A 22,324-nucleotide genomic window follows, 5' to 3' on the forward strand; every position below is an offset into this window, starting at 1 on the left:
AATAATTAGATCAATGCCTGCTTTACCATATACTGTATATTATATGGCGAATGTGTGTGCTAGTATGTATATAAAATTGTACATCTACTGTATACAGTTTACTGAGATATATACAGTCATGAAAAAAAATTATTAGACCACCCTGGTTTCATCAATTTCTTATTATAATACCTTGTACCACTAAAGGAATTTTACCCGAAGAATACAAAAGCTTAATTGCATTATTAAATATCATTTTGGTTATTAACAAGAAAACCATAAAAAATGGCTAGCGCTAGATATCAGCTCTATATTAAACTTTTTTTTGTTTTAATGCATTGCGTACAGAGCCACGACACTGAAAGAGTGGACCTTTTTTCTCCACTTGGATATAAGTGGTTTTTCTTTTGCATTCGGGTGGATTTTCATTCTTATTGATTTCCAACAAGGAGTTCTGTATCCGGGATGAGCACACCAAGCTTGGCTTCTGTGTGTCGCGCACCTGCGCTAAGTCATGTCATGCTATTGATGAGAACTGTGTAAGTTTTTTTTTTTTTTTTTTTAACTCCAGGTCATTTAAAAAAAAAAAAAAAAAAAAAAAAAAAAACTGGTACCATGCTATTTTTTTTATTTCAAAATACCTTGGTATGGTACTGGTTTTGGTATTTGGTGCAACAATATTAGCCCATTTTAATTTTTTTTTAAATCACCCCACCTGTCAGCACGCATTGGGGGGAGGGGATGACTGTATTTAATTACATTGTCTTTTGCCACACTGGTCAAGTGACAAGGCTCCAGTCACGCAGGATTGCTCTCTCCATGCATGCGAGACCGTCATTGTGCCTCACTTAAAGGGAATGAATGAAATAAGATGCTCTGACAGACCCGCAGACACCGGTGTCTGTGCATGTATGCATGCATGTACGCCACGCATCCGCAGATAGGCGGTAGGTGGATGGCTGATGACTGTATACAATATACTCCTTGTGACTTTAGGAACATAACTGACCTGCACCACCTCTTCTCCTTGAAGAGCTTCAATCTGTCTTGGTCGGCGCTGGCGGTCACTGTTTCCATGGCCCAGCTTGCCATAGTCACCATCGCCCCAGCTAAACACCTCACCACTCTCTGTCAGAGCCATCGAGTGGCCGTCACTACCACATGATGTCACCAGCTGAGTCACCACAAAACCTGATGAATACCAAGACATTGTCACAGTCAAAGGTAAACGTAACTAATAACGAATTACGGGGAAAACAAAACTCCTCCAAAATCTCAACTAGACCCCCTTCTTAACTAATCATAAGCAACTGCAAACATTTGAGTCATTTAATATACTACATCTTACGAAGTCTCAAAAGGTGAAAAGACAATTGGACATATTGAACAGATGATTTAACATCACCTTGAAGAGCTGAGATGACAGTGAGGACATGCAGGTCATCAGAGTTGCCTTGTCCCAGACGGCCATAGCTTCCCTCTCCACAGGCCAACACAGTCCCGTTAGGCTGCATAACAAACGTGCAGTTCTGACCACACACGACCTGGTGGGAGAGATGCTGACGGATTGACTGAAAAGGAATTTGCTAAGAGTTGAAGATTTTAAGCATCAGCTTGCACCTACTATACAGGTATATATGTATGTATAGGTTACATTATGTAAAAGGTAATAATGTATAGGTTACATTAAGTAAAAGAGAAATTTAACTTTTGATAAATGAGCCATCCATCCATCCATCCATCCATTTTCTACCGCTTATCCAAGGTCGGGTCGCGGGGGCAGTAGCTTTAGCAGGGACGCCCAGACTTCCCTTTCCCCAGCCACTTCATCCAGCCCTTCCGGGGGATCCCGAGGCGTTCCCAGGCCAGCCGAAGGACGTAGTCTCTCCAGCATGTCCTGGGTCGTCCCCGGGGTCTCCTCCCGGTGGGACGTGCCCGCAAATCATGTTCAACCTATATTTAATTTAATACACTACAAAGACAAGGTATTTAATGTTCAAACTGATCAACTTTATTGTTTTTAGCAAATAATCATTAACTTCTAATTTTATGGCTGCAACACGTTCCAAAAAAGCTGGGACAGGGTCATGTTTACCACTGTGTTACATCACCTTTTCTTTTATCAACAGTCTATAAACGTTTGAGAACTGAGGCCACTAATTGTTGAAGCTTTGTTGGTGGAATTATTTCCCATTCTTGCTTGATGTCCAGCTTCAGCTGTTCAACAGTCGGAGGTCTCCGTTGTCGTATTTTACGCTTCATAATGCGCCACACATTTTCAATGGGAGACAGGTCTGGACTGCACGTAGGCCAGTCTCGTACCCACACTCTTTTACTAAGAAGCCACGCTGTTGTAACACGTGTAGAATGTGGTTTGGCATTGTCTTGCTGAAATAAGCAGGGACGTCCATGAAAAAGACGTTGCTTGGATGGCAGCATATGTTTCTCCAAAACCTGTATGTACCTTTCAGCATTAATGGTGCCTTCACAGATGTGTAAGTTACCCATGCCATTGGCACTAACACAGCACCATACCATCACAGATGCTGGCTTTTGAACTTTGCGTCCATAACAGTCCGGATGGTTCTTTTCCTCTTTGGCCTGGAGGACACGACGTCCACAATTTCCAAAAACAATTTGAAATGTGGACTCATCAGACCACAGAACACTTTTCTACTTTGCATCAGTCCATCTTAGATGAGCTCGGGCCCAGAGAAGCCGGCGGCGTTTCTGGGTGTTGTTGATATATGACTTTTGCTTTGCATAGTAGTTTCAAGTTTCACTTACGGATGTAGCGCCGAACTGTATTTACCGACATTGGTTTTCTGAAGTGTTCCTGAGCCCATGTGGTGAAATCCTTCACACATTGATGTCGGTTTGTGATGCAGTGCCGCCTGAGGGATCGAAGGTCACGGGCATTCATTGTTGGTTTTCGGCCTTGCCGCTTACATGCAGTGATTTCTCCAGATTCTCTGAACCTTTGGATGATATTATGGATATTATGGATCATGATGAAATCCCTAAATTCCTTGTTATTGTACGTTGAGGAACATTGTCCTTAAACTGTTCAACTATTTTCTCACGCACTTGATCACAAAGAGGTGAACCTTGCCCCATCTTTGCTTGTGAATAACTGAGCAATTCACGGAAGCTCCCTTTCTACCCAATCATGGCACCCACCTGTTCCCAATTAGCCTGTTCACCTGTGGGATGTTCCAAACAGGTGTTTGGTGAGCATTCCTCAACCTTCTCAGTCTTTTTTGTCACCTGTCCCAGCTTTTTTGGAACGTGTTGTAGCCATAAAATTCTAAATTAATGATTATTTGCTAAAAACAATGAAGTTGATCAGTTTGAACATTAAGTATCTTCTTTGTAGTGTATTCAATTAAATATAGGTTGAACATGATTTGCAAATCATTGTATTCTGTTTTTATTTATGTTTAACACAACGTCCCAACTTCATTGGAATTGGGGTTGTAGTTCAAGATGAGCCTTTGTTCTTTTTGGTCATCAGTGGTTTTCACCTTGGAACTCTGCCATGGATGCCAGTTTTGCCCAGTCGCTTCCTTATTGTTGTGTCATGAACACTGACCTTAACTGCAGCAAGAGAGGCCTGGAGTTCTTTACAAGTTGTCCTGAGTTCCTTTGTGGCCTCCTGGATGATTAATTGCGGTTCTCTTTGTTGCAGTTCTGGGGAGGTTCACCACTGTTCTACGTTTTCTCCATGAGGATAATGGTTCTCCCTATGGTTCGCTGGAATCCTAACGCTTTAGAAATGGCTTTTTAACCCTTTCCAGACTGATGTCACTTACTTTATTTCTCGACTGTTCTGGAATTTCTTTGGATCGTATCATTTTGTTGCAGCTTTTGTCCAACTAGATTTTGTCAGGACAGACACTTTGAATTTTTTGATTTAACGGGTCTGGAGGTAATCAGGCTTAGGTGTGATCAGTGAAAATTAACCAAAAACCTTTATTCACAATTAATTCATTATTCAACAAGGGGGGTAATTATTCTTAACCGTAATTTCTTGTGTGTCATGCGCATTTTTTCCCCCCAATAATTGTCAAAAGTCAATAGTACGCATTATGTGTAGGTATAGGGGAAAATGAAAAAAAACTTTTAACATTTTATAAATGTATGCCGCCATCAAGAGGTTATGAAAAAGGTGTAACCTAAACTTTTATTCCAATATAACAGGGGTACTTATGACTTCATATATGTACAGTTATACGTTTACATACCCTGGCAGAATTTGTGAAATATTTATATATATATTATACGCCCAGACTTCCCTTTCCCCAGCCACTTCATCCAGCCCTTCCGGGGGATCCCGAGGCGTTCCCAGGCCAGCCGAAGGATGTAGACTCTCCAGCGTGTCCTGGGTCGTCCCTGGGGAATCCTCCCGGTGGGACATGGCCGGAACACCTCACCAGGGAAGCATCCGGGAGGCATCCGAATCAGATGCCCCAGCCACCTCATCTGGCTCCTCTCGATGTGAAGGAGCAGCGACTCTAAAGCCTGGACACCCTGCGGAGGAAACTCATTTCGGCCGCTTGTCCAACCCCTCTCAAGAGGACTGGTACCAGAGCCCAAGCTGTGTGTGGAGGCGAGTCAGACTATATCTAGTCGGAACTTCTCGACCTCACACACCAGCTCGGGCTCCTTCCCTGCCATATAGATGACGTCCCTAGAGCCAGTTTCTGTAGCCGGGGATTGGATCGCCAAGGTCCCTGCCTTCGGCCACCGCCCATTTCGCACTGCACCCGACCCCTATGGCCCCTCCCACAGGTGGTGAGCCCATAGGAAGGGGGACCCACGTTACCCTTTCGGGCTGTGCCCGGCTGGGCCCCATGGGTGCAGGCCCGGGCACCAGGCGCTCGCCTTTGATCCCCACCCCCAGGCGTGGCTCCAGAGGGGGGCCTCGGTAACCTGCGTCCGGGCAAGGGAAAACTGAGTCCATAGTTTGTCGTCATCATAAGGGGTCTTTGAGCCGAGCTTTGTCTGGTCCCTCACCTAGGACCTGTTTGTCATGGGTGACCCTGCCAGGGGCATAAAGCCCCAGACAACTTAGCTCATTGGCATCACTGGGACACACAAACACCTCCACCACGAAAAGGTGACGGCTCAAGGAGGGGTGGGCATAGCCAGTACAATAATTTGGAATGTCCTGAAAAAGAAAGCAACTACTAGTGTACTGAGCAACATACATTGAACAGTTCGGCCAAGGGTATCAACAGTAGTTGACGACAGAAACATTGTGAGAACTGTGAAGAAACACCCAAAGACAACAGTTAGTGACATCACTACCAACCTACCTGCCTCTCAGGGGTGAAGGTATCACAATCCACTGTTCAAAGACGATTTCGAGAGAAGAAATACACAGGCCATACAAACCACTCATCAGCAAAAATAATCAGAAGGCCAGATTGGATTTTGGAAAGAAGTACAGAGATGAGCCACATCAGTTTTGGAACAAAGTTTTCTGGGCTGATGATACCAAGATTAACCTCTACCGAAGTGATGGAAAGGCAAAAGTATGGGGTAAAGTATCTGCTTAGCATTCAAAACACACACTCATCTGTGAAGCATGGTGGAGGTAATGTCATGGCTTGGGCTTGCATGGCTGCTTCTGGAATGTGTTTATTTATGTAACTGATGGTAGCAGCAGAATGAATTCTGAAGTCTACAAAACCATTTTGTCTGGCAATTAACAGAAAAATGCATCCAAACTAATCGGGAAAAGCTTCATCATGCAACAAGACAATGACCCAAAACACACTACCAACAGAACAAAGGTCTTCCTCAGGGGGAAAAAAGTGGCAAAGCATGCATATTACCTCCTGAAGAGGAGACTGAAAGGAGAAACCCCCAGAAACAAACAAGAACTGAAAGAGGCTGCAGTAAAGGCTTCGAAAAGGATTTCAAATGAAGAATACAAGAGTCTGGTAAAGTCATTGGGTCACAGCCTTGATGCAATTATTGCAAGTAAGGGTCATGCCACCAAATATTAAATGTTATTCACTTGAAGTTAATTTAATAAAATGTTTTCCAATACTTTTGCTCACTTGACAAGTGGGGGGCTTCAAACAAAAGGTTCTCTGTCCTGAGTTGTTTCACACATCGAGATGTAAATACCATGAAATAAAAGCTGCAATACTGAACTTCATCTTTGATCTGAAACCCAAATGTCTTCAGTATACAACAAAAACAAAGGAATTGACCTTGCCGTTCCAATACTTTTGGGGGGGACTGTATTTATGGTGTTTCGATGTTCTCCCTGTGCATGTGTGGGTTCTCTCCAGATACTAGGGCTTCCTCCCACTTTCAAAAAACATGCATGTTAGGTTAACAGAAGACTCTAACCTGCCCTTGGGTGTAAATGTGAGTGTGAATGTTTGTTTGTCTATATGAGCCCTACGATTGGCTGGCGACCAGTTCAGGGTGTGTCCCGCCCTCGCCCAAAGTCCGCTAGGATAGGCACTAGGCTCACCTGTGACCCTAGTAACGCTAAGCGGTACAGAAAATGGATGGATGGATTCTACATACACATTTTGACTCCTACGTACACAAATCGCCTGGAGTCTAGACCATCTGTCCAGGTAAACCACTGGTGTCAAACTCAAGACCTGGGGGCCAAATGAGGCCCACCACATTTTATGTGGCCTGCAAAAGCAAATCATGTGGGTTCTTCATGTTTCTTGCAAAACTCTGTTCCAAAATTGCGAATTGTCTTCACTTTTAATAATGTTGAAAGATTGCAAGCATTTTTGTTACCAAACCACTTTTTGAAATAAACTGAACAATAGTTGACCAAATTGTTTTCGTTGACTTCATATTTCAAAACTACAACCCCAATTCCAATGAAGTTGGGACGTTGTGTTAAATATAAATAAAAACAAAATACAATGATTTGCAAATCATGTTGAACCTGTATTTAATTGAATATACTACAAAGACAAGATATTTAATGTTCAAACTGATAAACTATAGTTTTTAGCAAATAATAATTAACTTAGAATTTTATGGCTGCAACAAGTTCCCAAAAACCTGGGACAGGTGGCAAAAAAGACCTGTCCCAGGTCGTTCCAAACACCTGTTTGGAACATCCCACAGGCGAACAGGCTAATTGGGAACAGTTGGGTGCCATGATTGGGTATAAAAAGAGCTTCCCTGAATTGCTCAGTCATTCACAAGCAAAGATGGGGCGAGGTTCACCTCTTTGTGAACAAGTGCATGAGAAAATAGTCGAACAGTTTAAGGACAATGTTCCTCAACGTCCAATTGGAAGGAATTTAGGGATTTCATCATCTACGGTCCCATAATAACATCAAAAGGTTGAGAGAATCTGGAGAAATCACTGCATGTAAGCAGCAAGGCCGAAAACCAACATTGAATGCCCGTGACCTTCGATCTCTGAGGCGGCACTGCACCAAAAACCGACATCAATATGTAAAAGATATCATCACATGGGCTCAGGAACACTTCAGAAAACCAATGTCAGTAAATACAGTTCGGTGCTACATCCGTAAGTGCAAATTGAAACTCTACTATGCAAAGCAAAAGCCATGTATCAACAACAGCCAGAAACGCAGCCGGCTTATCTGGGTCCAAGGTCATCTAAGATGGACTGACGCAAAGTGGAAGTGTTCTGTGCTCCGACGAGTCCACATTTCAAATTGTTTTTGGAAATTGTGGACATCGTGTCCTCCGGGCCAAAGAGGAAAAGATGGTATGGGGCTGTGATAGTACCAATGGCATGGATAACATCTGTGAAGGCACCAGTCATGCTGTAAGGTACATACAGGTTTTGGAGAAACATATGCTGCCATCCAAGCAACGTCTTTTTCATGGACGCCCCTGCTTATTTCAGCAAGACGATGCCAAACCACATTCTGCATGTGTTACAACAGTGTGGCTTCGCAGTACAAGACTGCGGGTACTAGACTGGCCTGGCTGCAGTCCAGACCTGTCTCCCATTGAAAATGGGTGACGCATTATGAAGCGTAAAATACGACAATGGAGACCTCAAGCAAGAATGGGAAAGAATTCCACCTACAAAGCTTCAACAATTAGTGTCCTCAGTTCCCAAACGTTTATTGAATGCTGTTAAAAGAAAAGGTGATGTAACACAGTGGTAAACATGACCCTGTCCCAGCTTTTTTGGAACGTGATGCAGCCATAAAATTCTAAGTTCATGATTATTTGCCAAAAACAATAGTTTATCAGTTTGAACATTAAATATCTTGTCTTTGTAGTGTATTCAATTTAATATAGGTCGAACATGATTTGCAAATCATTGTATTCTGTTTTTATTTATGTTTAACACAACTTCCCAACTTCATTGGAATTGGGGTTGCACTTATCCATCAATTTCTATTTATATGGTTTCACAATCATAACGGCTCTCTAAGGGAAACCCTAGCTACAGTGTGGTCCATAACAAAAATGACTGACACCTAAAATTTCAAATATGGCCCATGACCACAAAATGCTCCCTATCCCTGGTTTAAGACAAATTGATGGTTGGTGATATACTTCCTTCTGACCAGAAGTATTAACAACCTGATCCTTAGCCTGACCAAAACTGATGTCGTGATAGTCACACCATTTAACATGGTGTGACTATCAACATCTTAGTGACTATTAACATCTTAATTAACTGTTACGCAATAATACAAATTGTTGGATTATTTGTGTGCATACCTGTTGCGCCTGTGAGAAGGAGGGTGCAATGGTTGGTATCAAGAGGTTTCTGCCTGCCTCAGCCAACTGACCATGTCGCCCAGCACCCCACAAATACACATCGCATTTCCCTCCCAGGTGCCAGTCCTGGAAACAGCCAACATGCAAATGTAGTGAAAATAGACACACCAAGTGCTATCACTGTTTGAATAATTACAAGATGTTTATGATACAAATATCAGGCAACAATTTAATTACCTCAGGTCTAGAGGTTGCCCAGGACATGATTTGTTCATCCATACCAGAGACCCATTTAGCATTGTCCTGTAAAAGCACACAGCAAAAACAAGATTATTTTAGATGTTCATTATAGCTTACAAGAAATTAGCGTTTGAAATGTAGAAAAAACATTGGAACCCCTCCTCACCATGAGCAAGGTCATTTCATCTTTTGGAACAGGTTCCAGGTCAGGAACAGTAAAGGACTGAGGGAAGGTAGCACCTCGAGCCAGGGCCTCTGCTGCCTTCACTGTTGTTGAGAAGCAGTCCAGCCAGGCCCACTCACTGGCACTCCAGATGGCAGTACCAGACTCGGGTGGGCAGTGTCGGAGAGAAGGTGGCACTGGTGGGCAGCACAGGAGCTGGTCCAGGTGGAGTCCCACTGCCAGAGAGGCGAGGCACTGCATGTAGGGGCTGTGGATAAGCTGCTCCCCACATACTACATGAGGCTAGATGTTCAGAAAACAACTGAATGAATGAAACTGGAAAGAGTATTAAGCCTGATGTGTTCAACAGTATCAACTAATAGCTAAGTATGTTGTTGATCATACAGAATTTTATCAATATATATTCCTATAAGCGAGGTTATATTTCACAGTAATGTGCTGCTTAATCAGACTGTAACAATAGATGATCGTGACATAGTTTGGCATGGGTGGCATAATTTCTTGTTGGAATGAAAATTTCTTTTTGCTTAAACACTTTCCCCGTTACCTTTTCCACAGTAAGGTGGAAGTTACAGACACACGGCCTGTTTATGATTTTCGAAGTTTGTAGTCTTTAGACCTAAAAAGCTGAACTCGTTGACATGCACACTACAAAATGACTCAATTAATGATTTCAAGTGTATATGCAGAGTGGTGTTCATCTAATTTGATGTTCCACAAATAAAGGAGTGGATGCAAAGGATTTTGTTTGTTTGTGCAGAGATTTCATGTCCTCCTAATGGGTTCTTTCTGGGGAAGGCAACATTGTCCCAGTCCAAAAATATGACCGAAATGTAATGTCTTTCAGTGCTTCTCAGCAATTGACTGGAATAGTAGCATACTTATTTACTTATTTTTCTAAACTTATCCCAGCTCTATCCCAGTATGGAAAATGAATAGAATAAAACAATAATGTACCTCGTTTACTTATTAAGATAACTAGTCAGCATATTAAATGTCCATACCTTCTCATATGCATACTGCTCCTGCAACATAAGAGGTAGTCTCTCCAGGAAGGCCCTCATGCAAGGCGCCATGTTGAGGCCAACTACACCCTGCTTCTTAAGAGCTGTGCGGCAAGTGGCCAGCACATGGTTGGTTGCCATGAACTCTTTTGAACAATTTACAACCAACACGTCCTAAAAAACACACAATGGAAAATAAAGCAGAAGAGAGTAAATGTACGTGTGTGTGTATCTACGTACATATACATATATATACTGCACACACACACACACACACACACACACACACACACAGAAAAAGTGCTTGCCCCCTTCCTGATCTCTTTTTGTTTTGCATGTTTGTCACACTTAAATGTTTCCTATCAGCAAACAAATGTAAATATTAGTCAAACAAAACACAAGCAAACATAAAATGCTGTTTTTAAAATAAAGCGTAAAATACGACAACGGAGGAGTCCAAACCTGTCTCCCATTGAAAATGTGTGGCGCATTATGAAGCGTAAAATACAACAATGGAGACCCCGGACTGTTGAACAGCTGAAGCTGTACATCAAGCAAGAATGGGAAAGAATTCCACCAAAAAAGCTTCAACAATTAGTCTCCTCAGTTCCCAAACATTTATTGAATGTTGTTAAAAGAAAAGGGGATGTAACACAGTGGTAAACATGACCCTGTCCCAGCTTTTTTGGAATGTGTTGCAGCCATAAAATTCTAAGTTATTGATTATTTGCTAAAAACAAAGTTTATCAGTTTGAACATAAAATATCTTGTCTTTGTAGTGTATTAAATTCAATATAGGTTGAACATGATTTGCAAATCATTGTATTCTGTTTTTATTTATGTTTAACACAACGTCCCAACTTCATTGGAATTGGGGTTGTAAATATCCGGTTTAATATAGCCATACCGCTACAACCACAGAACAGTACAAGACAGGACACATGCTTTACCTTTGACCTGTTGGAGCAGACAGCAACACCCACATCAGGGATCCACACAATATTCTGAATGGCTCCTGAACCAGCAACAACTGTTTGAACTACTGACCCATCCTGTTAAACACACAAAATAACTCTAGTTCATACACAGCCAACTGCAGACACCATGCATGACATGCAGAGCTTAGAAAACATGTTCTACACAGTAGCACTACAAACAAATGAGTGGCAATTCAGATTCACTCATGAGTACACTTGAAAATATCCCAAATCATAATCTTCACATTCGAATGAAAATGAGTCGAAGGACATTTTATTCTGATAAGCGCTGCAATGCTTTGTTTACTTCCGCCACCATTTTGACTTACTGCGCACGTGTATACGCACAATTGTAGCCACAGTTGTCACTGTAACACGATGCCAAGTTTCCCCCGAGACGATAATCTCCGTGGCTTCTGATGGCCGCGAGGAGTTACACGGATGTTTATGGTACACTGCGAGCGCGGCAGATGAATTGGATAAAGTTATGCAAGATTCATTCACCACATCGAGGCAAATGACTGATGAGAGCTAGCCAGCTACTGCTAACTACCAGCTAAGCTCACTAGCTGGTTTTGTAGAAGATTTTAAAGCTCAGAGACCAGCGTTTAACAGACCACGGCTATGATGCGGTGAGGGATCCTAGTTAAACTAGGCCATTTTAAACTAAAAAGAAGCATTTTCCGGAGGGAAAAGCAGTTACTAAAACATGCCAGCAAAAATGCTCAGCTGTCTTCTCGTGTTGTGACATAATCTGCAACCCTCCCGCCCAAAAAAATAAAATAAATAAATTGCGACCTGGATTTAGCCACGGCCCGACAGATAGTTATCAAATAATCAAATCGAATTTTTCATTTGTTGGACAGTGACATCTTTATTTCGGAATAGGACAAGGAGTAATAATCCAATTGTGATCTGTTAGTCATTCGTTACTGTCAATGCTAATAGTGATTGCGGATTTAGACGAGTCCGAGGTCTAATATTTAGTCTTTTTTTCCCCCCACAGACGAGCTGTCTCTGATATAGATCTTTGTGAATGGCACCGATAGTCTTTATTAACTGGGGCTACAACTTCACCTCTAGAATATATTTCTTACTCTCAGGGACCAGATGTTCATGAGGCCTCCAACTCCCCCAGAGGCCAAAGCAAGACCGTCAGGACTAAAGACAACCATTCTCACTGGAGTGATGTGACCCTTCAATTGGAAAACACACGTTGCTCCATCTTGTGACCATTGTGACGACTACAACACAACCACAGTAAAAGCATGTGAAAAGTGATGAGTTTAGTATTAGTCACAATATTTATGGAAAAAATATATGATGTTCCATTAAATTAATAAAATAAAAAAAGCACCATGTGTTTAGGATTAGTTTCTTTCTCCCACCACCCATCGGAGTCTGAGGAACAGGATTCTGGAAAGTTTGAGATTTCCTGTGGAACAGTCCAGACTGTGACCAGACCGTTTTGACAGCATCTGCAAAGCATGATGGCACATGAAACTCGAAGCAATCAAAGTCAGTCAAAATTGTGTTCAGAAGCTCTTATGCACTCAATAGGCACATGAATGACCATTTTCAATACTAATTTTGCGAGCTTATTACGAGGACATAGGAGACAATTATTCTAGGTTCTGAAGGGTAAAAATATACACAATTATATAGTTACCTATCTATTGCATAGGCATGCTTGGATCAGGAAGCTTCATCAATTTTGACTCCCTGATTAATATTTTTGGGGAGAACTGCTACAGGTTCTTTTCCCCCATGTGCTGGTTTACGCAACTATTCAATGGTTTTAAATAGCTCTGGGTTCAAAGAGTTTGGGGAAGGCCCGTATCACTAGCTGTGTCTAGCGAGCATTTATTTGGGCACAACCTAAATAATTAGGAATAACACCCGTCTTATGCACCTACAGCATATCATATCATAACTTTGCTGGTATTGCTGGTTCCTGACTGGCTAATTTCCAAACTCTGGATTGAGAATGTTTGAGCGAAAATGTGTTTATAGGTAATTATCTGTTGGCAATAGTATGAACAGATTATGTACAATATTTCATAACTATTTCCTTTTCTACATATTTATTTAGCCATTTAGATATGACATGCAGCGATGCAATGTTATGTGCCCAAAAAAATACACTAAAACATTCATGGTTGTGAAGTGATTATTATTTTATAGTTACTCAAGTATAAATCTAACACCAGGGTTGAGGTGTTATTTATTGTGGAGTCAAATAATTTTGTATATTGCTCCAGTGTATGTCTTAACCTTAATACATTTTAGGAAATTGTTCAGAACTTTTATATTATTTCTTGATAAAGACCTACATAGCTAGCATGCTGAGGGGCTTTGGGCCACATCCAGGTAAGCTGCACCAGGCAACACCATTAACCAGAGAGGGTTGTTTAAGAGTCATTAAACAACGCCAGCCAGTGCCCAGTTCAGAACGTGAGTCGGGATTGGCCCAAAGCTTCACAGTCTCTTCTTTGGCACATGTCATCAAGATTTGACCCGTAGGACTCCACTTCATGTTAGTGATTGATTCCTGAAAAACATGTACATCAATTTCTTTGATAACTTGTAGATTGTAAATGTACTACAATTATACTTAAAGCTTATTGTGCATTTTCATACCTTGTGTGCATCAATGACCACAATGGCTCCTTGTTCTAAGGGCTCTTTGGATCCAATCAGTAGCTTGCCGTCTGCGTAGCCCACTGCAAAGGGCTTGTCTTCTCTGTACCATGCTATGTTCATCACTGCCACTGAAAAAAACAAAATGTACTTTGTATTTCATCAACATATTTGTCCCATGCAAAACAATCTTGTGCTTTTGTCATTCACAATGCTGTCAAAACAAATTGACAAATATAACACAATCTCCATACCATCTTTCCTGTAACAGTGCTCCAGCTCAGTGCGGTGCATACTGCAGGAATCCAGTACTTCAATGAGGCCCAGCGATCCATCCATTCGACCCACCAGAAGCATGTCTGTGGGTTCCCCAGACCACAAAGATTCTGCTTCGTCTTCAGGCCAAGCCAGGGCTGAAACCCAGTGAGGCTGCACATCCAAAAGGCCTTTACCGCCTTCAAGAAGGAAATGAGAGGCTAGTCATAAAACAATGAATTGTTGTTGCGACTTTTGGATAGTCCCGTAAGGGGTTGCCTCAGTGAGTCACTTGCATGATTTGTCTGGCAAAATTTGTGAACAGATATTTTGCCAGCGACTATCGTGAAAGTCATATCTTCAATGACAGGCGAATGGTTGACAAATTAAAAACAAATTACTTTCAAACACGTTATGCTGTATTAAATATTTTAATCCAAAACAATGGTCAATAGCTTTACCAGAGATAAAGGCAGTATACTGTATGGAATTTTTATGTGCAGTGAAACAGAACCATCCTTTTTATATACCACTTGTTCTCGTTTGGGATTCGGTTAAGATGGAGCCTATCCCATCTGACTATGGGCAAGAGGCGGGGTACACACTGGACTGGTCAGCAGTCAATCGCAGGGCACAACCATTCACACTCCATCCATCCATCCATGAATCCATTTTCTACCGCTTATCCGAGGTCGGGTCGCGGGGGCAGTAGCTTTAGCAGGGACGCCCAGACTTCCCTTTCCCCAGCCACTTCATCCAGCCCTTCCGGGGGATCCCGAGGCGTTCCCAGGCCAGCCGAAAGACATAGTCTGTCCAGCGTGTCCTGGGTTGTCCCCGGGGTCTCCTCCCGGTGGAACGTGCCCAGAACACCTCACCAGGGAGGCGTCCGGGAAGCATCCGAATCAGATGCCCCAGCCACCTCTGCAGCGGCTCTACTCTGAGATCGTCCCGGATGACCGAGCTTCTCACCCTCTCTCTAAGAGCCCGGACACACTGCGGAGGAAAAACTCATTTCGGCCGTTTGTATCCAGGATCTTGTTCTTTCGGTCACGACCCACAGCTCGTGACCATAGGTGAGGGTAGGAACGTAGATCGAAAGGTAAATTGAGAGTTTCGCCTTTCAGCTTAGCTCCTTCTTTACCACAACGGACCAATACAAAGTCCAAATCACTGCAGACGCTGCAGCGATCCGCCTGTCGATCTCCCGTTCCATTCTTCCCTCACTCGTGAACAAGACCCCAAGATACTGGAACTCCTCCACTTGGGGCAGGATCTCATCCCCAATCTGGAGAGGGCACGCTACCCTTTTCCAACTGAGGACCATGGTCTCAGATTGGGAGGTGCTGATTTTCATCCCAGGCGCTTCGAACTGCTCCAGTGAGAGTTGGACATCACGGCTTGATGAAGCCAACAGAACCAAATCATCTGCAAAAAGCTGAGATGCAATACTGAGGCCACCAAACCGGACCCCCTCTACGCCTCGGCTGCGCCTTGAAATTCTGTCCATAAATTTATTAACAGAATCGGTGACAAAGGGAAGCCTTGGCGGAGTCCAACCCTCACCGGAAACGATTCCGACTTACTGCCGGATATGCGGACCAAACTCTGACTCCGGTCGTACAGGCCGGAGCCCCAAGATTTGACTTCCCGACGGACCCTCCTCTCCAGTACCCCTGAATAGACCTTACCAGGGAGGCTGAGGAGTGTGATCCCCCTGTAGTTGGAACATACCCTCCGGTCCTCATTCTTAAAAAGGGGGACTACCACCCCAGTCTGCCAATCCAGAGGCACTGTCCCAGATGTCCATGCGATGTTGCAGAGGTGTGTCAACCAGGACAGCCCCACAACATCCAGAGCCTTTAGGAACTCCGGGCGAATCTCATCCACCCCCGGGCCCTTGCCACCAAGGAGCTTTTTAACCACCTCGGTGAACTCAACTCCAGAGATAGGAGAGCCCGACACAGAGAACCCAGACTCTGCTTGCTCATGGGAAGGCGTGTCGGTGGAACTGAGAAGGTCTTCGAAGTATTCTCCCCACCGACTCACAACGTCCCGAGTCGAGGTCAGAAGCGCCCCATCCCCACTATACAACGTGTTGATGGTGCACTGCTTCCCCCTCCTGAGACGCCGGATGGTGGACCAGAATTTCCTCGAAGCCATCCGGAAGTCTTTCTCCATGGTCTCACCGAACTCCTCCCATACCCGGGTTTTTGCTTCAGCGACCACCAAAGCTGCATTCCGCTTGGCCAGCCGGTACCCATCAGCTGCCTCAGGAGTCCCACAGGCCAAAAAGGTCTGATAGGACTCCTTCTTCAGCTTGAAGGCCGTGTCCACCAACGGGTTCAGGGATTGCCGCCACGACAGGCACCGACCACCTTACGACCACAGCTCCGGTCGGCCACCTCAGCAATGGAGGCGCGGAACATGGTCCACTCGGACTCAATGTCCCCCGCAACCCCCGGAACATGAGCAAAGTTCTGTCGGAGGTGGGAGTTGAAACTCCTTCTGACAGGGGATTCTGCAAGACATTCCCAGCAGACCCTCGCAATACGCTTGGGCCTTCCACGTTGGACCGGCATCTTCCCCCACCATTGGAGCCAACTCACTGTCAACTGGTGATCAGTTGACAGCTCTGCCCCTCTCTTCACCCGAGTGTCCAAAACATGCGGCCGCAAGTCCGATGACACGACCACAAAGTCGATCATCGAACTCCGACCTAGGGTGTCCTGGTGGCAAGTGCATGTGTGGATACACCCATGCTTGAATATGGTGTTCGTTATGGACAATCCGTGATGAGCACATAAGTCCAATAACAGAACACCGCTCGGGTTCTGATCTGGGGGGTGGGGATGGGGTGGGGGGTCCTCCCAATCAAGCCCTTCCGGGTCTCACTGTCATTGCCCACGTGAGCATTGAAGTCCCCCAGCAGAACAATGGAGTCCCCAGTGGGAGCGCTCTCCAGCACCCCCTCCAAGAACTCCAAAAAGGGTGGGTACTCTGAACTGCTGTTTGGTGCACAGGCACAAAGACGAGTCAGGACCCATCCCCCCACCCGAAGGCAGAGGGAGGCTACCCTCTCGTCCACCGGGGTGAACCCCAACGTACAGGTGTCGAGCCGCGGGGCAATAAGTATACCATCACCTGCTCAGCGCCTCTCACCGTGGGCAACTCCAGAGTGGAAGAGAGTCCAACCCCTCTCAAGAGGACTGGTACCAGAGCCCAAGCTGTGTGTGGAGGCGAGTCCGACTATATCTAGTCTGAACTTCTCGATCTCAGACACCAGGTCGGGCTCCTTCCCTGCCAGAGAGGTGACATTCCACGTACCGAGAGCCAGCTTCTGTATCGGATCGCCAAGGTCCCTGCCTTCGACCACCGCCCAGCTGGCATTGCACCCGAGGCCCCTATAACCCCTCCCACAGGTGGTGAGCCCATGGGAAGGGGGACCCACGTTATCCTTTCGGGCTGTGCCCGGCCGGGCCCCATGGGTGCAGGCCTGGCCACCAGGCGCTCGCCTTCGAGCCCCACCTAAAGGCCTGGCTCCAGAGGGGGGCCCCGGTGACCCGCGTCCGGGCAAGGGAAAACTGAGTTCATCGTCATCATAAGGGGTCTTTGATCCGTGCTTTTTTCTGGTCCCTCACCTAGGACCTGTTTGTCATGGGTGACCCTGCCAGGGGCATAAAGCCCCAGACAACTTAGCTCCGAGGATCATTGGGACACACAAACCCCTCCACCACGATAAGGTGACGGCTCAAGGAGGGGCCATTCACACTCATGGGAAGTTTTGTCTTTTGTCTTCCGTGAACCCAACAACCTAAACCTGTGACTGTCATGCAGACATGCTCACGACAACCCACCGAGCGGCGCTCATTAAATTTTATGAATATTTTTTGCCATGAAGCTTTGATAGAACAAAGAAATAATCTACCAACACAAATTACCATACTCTTTGTGCTATGTATATATAAATTCATATTACACAGGAAAAGATTAAGAAGCGCCCAGAAAATGTATTGTAATTCAACTGTTGTGGATTATCATATTTAGGGAGTGGCCCATTAATAATTTGTGCTGGGAAAATCTGTTTTCTTTTAATGGCAGCAATGAGTGTTAATACCTTTGCTGTGTGGCGTTAGAATATGCCATTTATAGTTTAGGGTGAGTACGACATAGATATTTAGCTCCATTAAAACTTTTATTATGAAAAAATAACTACTAATTAATTCTCATTTGGAAAATACCAGACTGAAAAAGTTAAGACTAGGTTGAATGTTTACCATTCACTTGCCAGATGTTGACCATTTTCTCCACGGCAGACGCAAGATATTTTCCAGTCACACTCCAAGCCAGTGGAGTTAGGCAAAAATCACTAGGTGATCCCAAACATGTCCGGCCCTCTGCTGAAGAACCATCTCTGATAAGACAACAACAAAAAAACACATCTTAGACCAGGGGTGAGCAAACCTTTTGGCTCAGGGGCCACATTGACTTTTAAAATCTGACAGGCGGGCCAAGCCAGGACCAGATGCTTACATATATATTTAAATAAAAAAAAAAAAAAAAAAAAAAAAAAAAAAAAAGGCATTGTAGTGTTAATACTTAGATGTACTTTTCATGGGAACAGCGTTGTTGTTGATCACCTTTCTTTTTTTGCCAGTGCATCAAAGTCTGGTGTTAGTTTTGTTGTGGCAATTCTCAGAACACATCTGAGGTGTTCATCACTCAGCCGGGATCTGTAGGATGTTTTGTTGGTGTTCATCACACTAAAAGTCTGTTCACACACACATGTAGAGCCAAACACCACCAGCATCCTCTGTGCCATCTTCTGGATTTTTTGAAATTTGTCTGCTCTTAATGAAGTATAAAACTCATCCAGTTTGAGAGTTTTTTTAGTCTTTTAAGACAGTATCACATTGGAGATCAATCAGTTCCATCTGCAGCTCCCGTGGTGCTGTTTCAGGGTCTTGTGTGACGGGACATTACACCAGCTGAAGTGACTTGTCGATTTTTCCAAAATCAGAGCACCGATGGCAGAATTCTCCATGCAGGTCGTCTAGTGATTTCCTGTATTTTTTCACGTCGAGGAGCCTCTTTCAGCGTAGCCAGTGGGGAAATGAACAAATGACTTGTTTGACATTTGCTTTGAGAATAAAGCTAGCTTGGTTTTGAAGGGTCTGATGTTTGTATACATTTCATGCAGAAACTGGTCTTTCCCTTGTAGCTTCACATTCAGCTCATTCATATGTCAGTATGTCCACAGCAAAAGCTAAATCACAAAGCCAATCTGTGACACTCAGCTCAGGAAAATCGTCTTGTTTCCTCAAAAACAGACAAAAAAAGAGAGATCCTCTTTGAGCTCCCACACTCGATGGCAGACATTCCCCAACTTAACCAGCGGACATTTGAGCGGTAAAGCAAGTTCTGGTGATCAGCATGAGTTTCTACGAGAAACTTAATAAACTGATGATGCTGAAATGCCCTCGCACGAATAAAGTTAAGGACCTTTATTTCTACATGGTCAAGCTGCAGAACAAATTTACTAAGTGCTTCCTGGTGGATTATGCAGTGTAGGAAAATTACCTCCTGCTCAGGGTTATCTTATCCTCTTTTTAGCAGCCCGATGTTCTTTCCAGTCAGATTTGGCGATCTATCTGTCCATCCATTCTCAACAACACCTATCGAGTTTAGTGTCACGGGGCGCTGGAGCTCATCCCAGCTGACTTCGGGCGAACGGCGGACTACACCCTGAAGTGGTCACCAGTCAGTCGCAGGGCACATATAGACGCGGACAACCATTCGCACTCACATTCAAACCGTCACTGAGTGGGAACTGAACCCATGCTGCCTCCACCAGAGTTAGGAGAGTGCACCACTACACAATCAGTGACTGATTTGGCAATCCATCTCTGGTAATGTTGGCAAGCGTACTCCAACAAGGCAGCTTGTGCTTCTTGATGACACCCGACACGCTGTCACACAAATCTTCTCCTTGCGTTTTTCCCTTTAGGGATTCCATGGCCAAAAACTCCTTCGTTATCTCAGAATTGTTATTAATCCCTCTGATAAAAATTAAAAGCTGAGCGGTATCCTTTCGGTATGTCATTACTTTCGTCCAGTACCAAGGAATACAACGTAAATGACTGCTTTTTTGTTTAGCTTCTTAGCTAAGTCTTGATTAATTAGCTCAACACAGCAAGTCGCTGTCCTGCGTTATAAACTGATCTCAAATTTGTTCTTGCTCTCAGGACACAAGATACTTGCTGTCTCTACCATGCATTCTTTCAGAAACTCTCCTTGGGAAAGAGGCTTACTGGTCTTCCTTAAGTTTGAATGCCAACAAAAAACTAGCCTTGGTGACTGAATCTTGGATGGCAGTTTGTCAGATAAAGGTCTTTTGCTGAGCCGTAGCCATCAGTTCCTCTGTTGATTGGCTGTTAGCATAATCAGCATGCTTGGTAGAAAAGTGACAGCTGATGTTATATTCCTCTAAAACCGCAATGGTTTCTTAACAAATTAGACATACAGCCTTTTACAGGACTTCAGTGAAAAAGTATTTAGTTGTCCATTCTATATAAAACACTCAGCACTCACTGTCGAGTTTTCTTTTCTTTGACCCACTCATGGTTGAAGAAGGGTTCAGAGCAGTAGCAGAGTTAAAAACAGAACAGCCAAAGTCAAGCCAATGCATCACTGTACCTACTGCTCTACCTGGTGGAACCACTGGGCATTACAGGACAACCTGGTAGAACCACTGGGCATTACAGCACGACCTAGTGGAACCACTCGGCATAACAGGACAAGGTCAAATGAATGCAGTCATGATTTTGATTTGATTTGGGCGATTCTGTACCAATCTTTGGCGGGTCGGATTGAAATGATCAATGGGCCGGCTGTGGCCCGCGGGCCGTAATTTGCCCACCCCTGGCTTGAACAAATAGACGATTATTATTGTCATTAAAACAAGAATAAAAAAGTGACCAAGTATTACTTCCAAACGATGGAATGATTTATCCAATTGAATAATACATATACAAGTGATACAGAAAAAAGTGGCTACATTTGACGAGTTGCCATTTATAGTGTGTGTTTTTTGAAACTGCTTACTGGTTGGAAACAACAACTACTGTAATTTCTCGTGTATAATGTGCACCCATGTATAATACGCACCCCCAAAGTTGACCTAAAAATTCTGGAACACCCTTCTTCCTATGTGTAATGCATTTTTACAATGCATGATTTTGCTTCTATCCATATGATCAAAATATGAAGTATTATCTGTATTTTGTTACTTTTTTCAAATAATTATTCTGAAGCTAAGCACTTTATTTGAACACATAATACTGTTTTTATTTACTTGCGCTTATTTTGAAATTCACAGCCCAACTTTTATTTAGTAAATGAGAAAACACACAGTTGTGCGCATATGTTTCATTACCCAGGCAGAATTTGTAAGATAGGTCCAATTCTTAAAAGAAAACATGAAGGGCTAGGAGAAAGACATTTAATTTTATTTTAATGGGATTCAAATTAAACTGTCAAGCATTACAGAAAAGCATTATCATTAAACAAAACATAACCATAAAGAAATGAATGATGGCTGTTGTTCAGTCATCAGTCGTATTTAAAAATATATATATATTTTACTAATTCTGCCAGGGTATGTAAACTTATGAGCACAACTGTACATATATGCAGTAATACGTACCCATCATATTGGAATGAAAGTGTAGGCTACACCTTTTTCATAACTTCTAGGTGGTGGTGGCATATTAGAATGAAAGTATACACCTATCTCACAACCTCTAGGTGGCGGTGGCATATTGGAATGAAAGTGTACAGCTTGTGAAAGTGTACAACAACCTCTAGATGGCGGCATACATTGATAAAATGTGACCGTTTTCCATTTCCCCCTATATCTATGTATAATGCGCGCGATTGATTTTTGACAATTTTGTGGGGAAAAAATGCGCGTTATACACGAGAAATTATGGTAATTCCATCATAATAAGACCCTTTTTGTATCATCTCCACCACAGAGGGATATGCTTTTATTGCTTTATTTTAATATTTTTACAAACCCAATTCCAATAAAGTTGGGACGTTGGGTAAAATGTAAATAAAAACTGAATACAATGATTTGTAAATCCTGTTTAATCTATCTTCAGTTGAATACACTACAAAGACAAGATAACGTTCAGACTGAAATATTAATATATATATAATATAAAATATTCACTCATTTTGAATTTGATGCCATCAACACGTTCCAAAAAGCTGGGACATGGGGGCATGTTTATCATTGTATTACATCATCTTTCCTTTACTCACTGAATAAGTGTTTG

At 43.4% G+C, this 22,324-nt stretch overlaps 1 protein-coding gene across 11 annotated transcripts in view; it reads right to left on the reverse strand.

Moving 5' to 3' along the window:
• herc1 (HECT and RLD domain containing E3 ubiquitin protein ligase family member 1) overlaps positions 1-22,324 on the reverse strand; it is a 178,279-nt gene that overhangs the window by 26,419 nt on the left and 129,536 nt on the right. For all 11 annotated transcript variants that reach the window (XM_061664969.1, XM_061664935.1, XM_061664952.1 and 8 more), the window contains 13 exons: positions 18,260-18,396; positions 13,985-14,185; positions 13,731-13,861; positions 13,424-13,641; positions 12,448-12,568; positions 12,188-12,334; positions 11,064-11,165; positions 10,114-10,287; positions 9,092-9,391; positions 8,923-8,988; positions 8,686-8,811; positions 1,385-1,523; positions 989-1,170 (listed from right to left, as the gene is read on the reverse strand). In XM_061664969.1, the coding sequence (XP_061520953.1) occupies positions 989-1,170; positions 1,385-1,523; positions 8,686-8,811; positions 8,923-8,988; positions 9,092-9,391; positions 10,114-10,287; positions 11,064-11,165; positions 12,188-12,334; positions 12,448-12,568; positions 13,424-13,641; positions 13,731-13,861; positions 13,985-14,185; positions 18,260-18,396 (2,044 nt within the window). The remainder of the gene's footprint in view (positions 1-988; positions 1,171-1,384; positions 1,524-8,685; positions 8,812-8,922; positions 8,989-9,091; positions 9,392-10,113; positions 10,288-11,063; positions 11,166-12,187; positions 12,335-12,447; positions 12,569-13,423; positions 13,642-13,730; positions 13,862-13,984; positions 14,186-18,259; positions 18,397-22,324) is intronic.

The sequence above is a fragment of the Phycodurus eques genome, chromosome 2 (assembly GCF_024500275.1).
Source record: "Phycodurus eques isolate BA_2022a chromosome 2, UOR_Pequ_1.1, whole genome shotgun sequence".
In the NCBI taxonomy this organism is placed as follows: domain Eukaryota; kingdom Metazoa; phylum Chordata; class Actinopteri; order Syngnathiformes; family Syngnathidae; genus Phycodurus; species Phycodurus eques.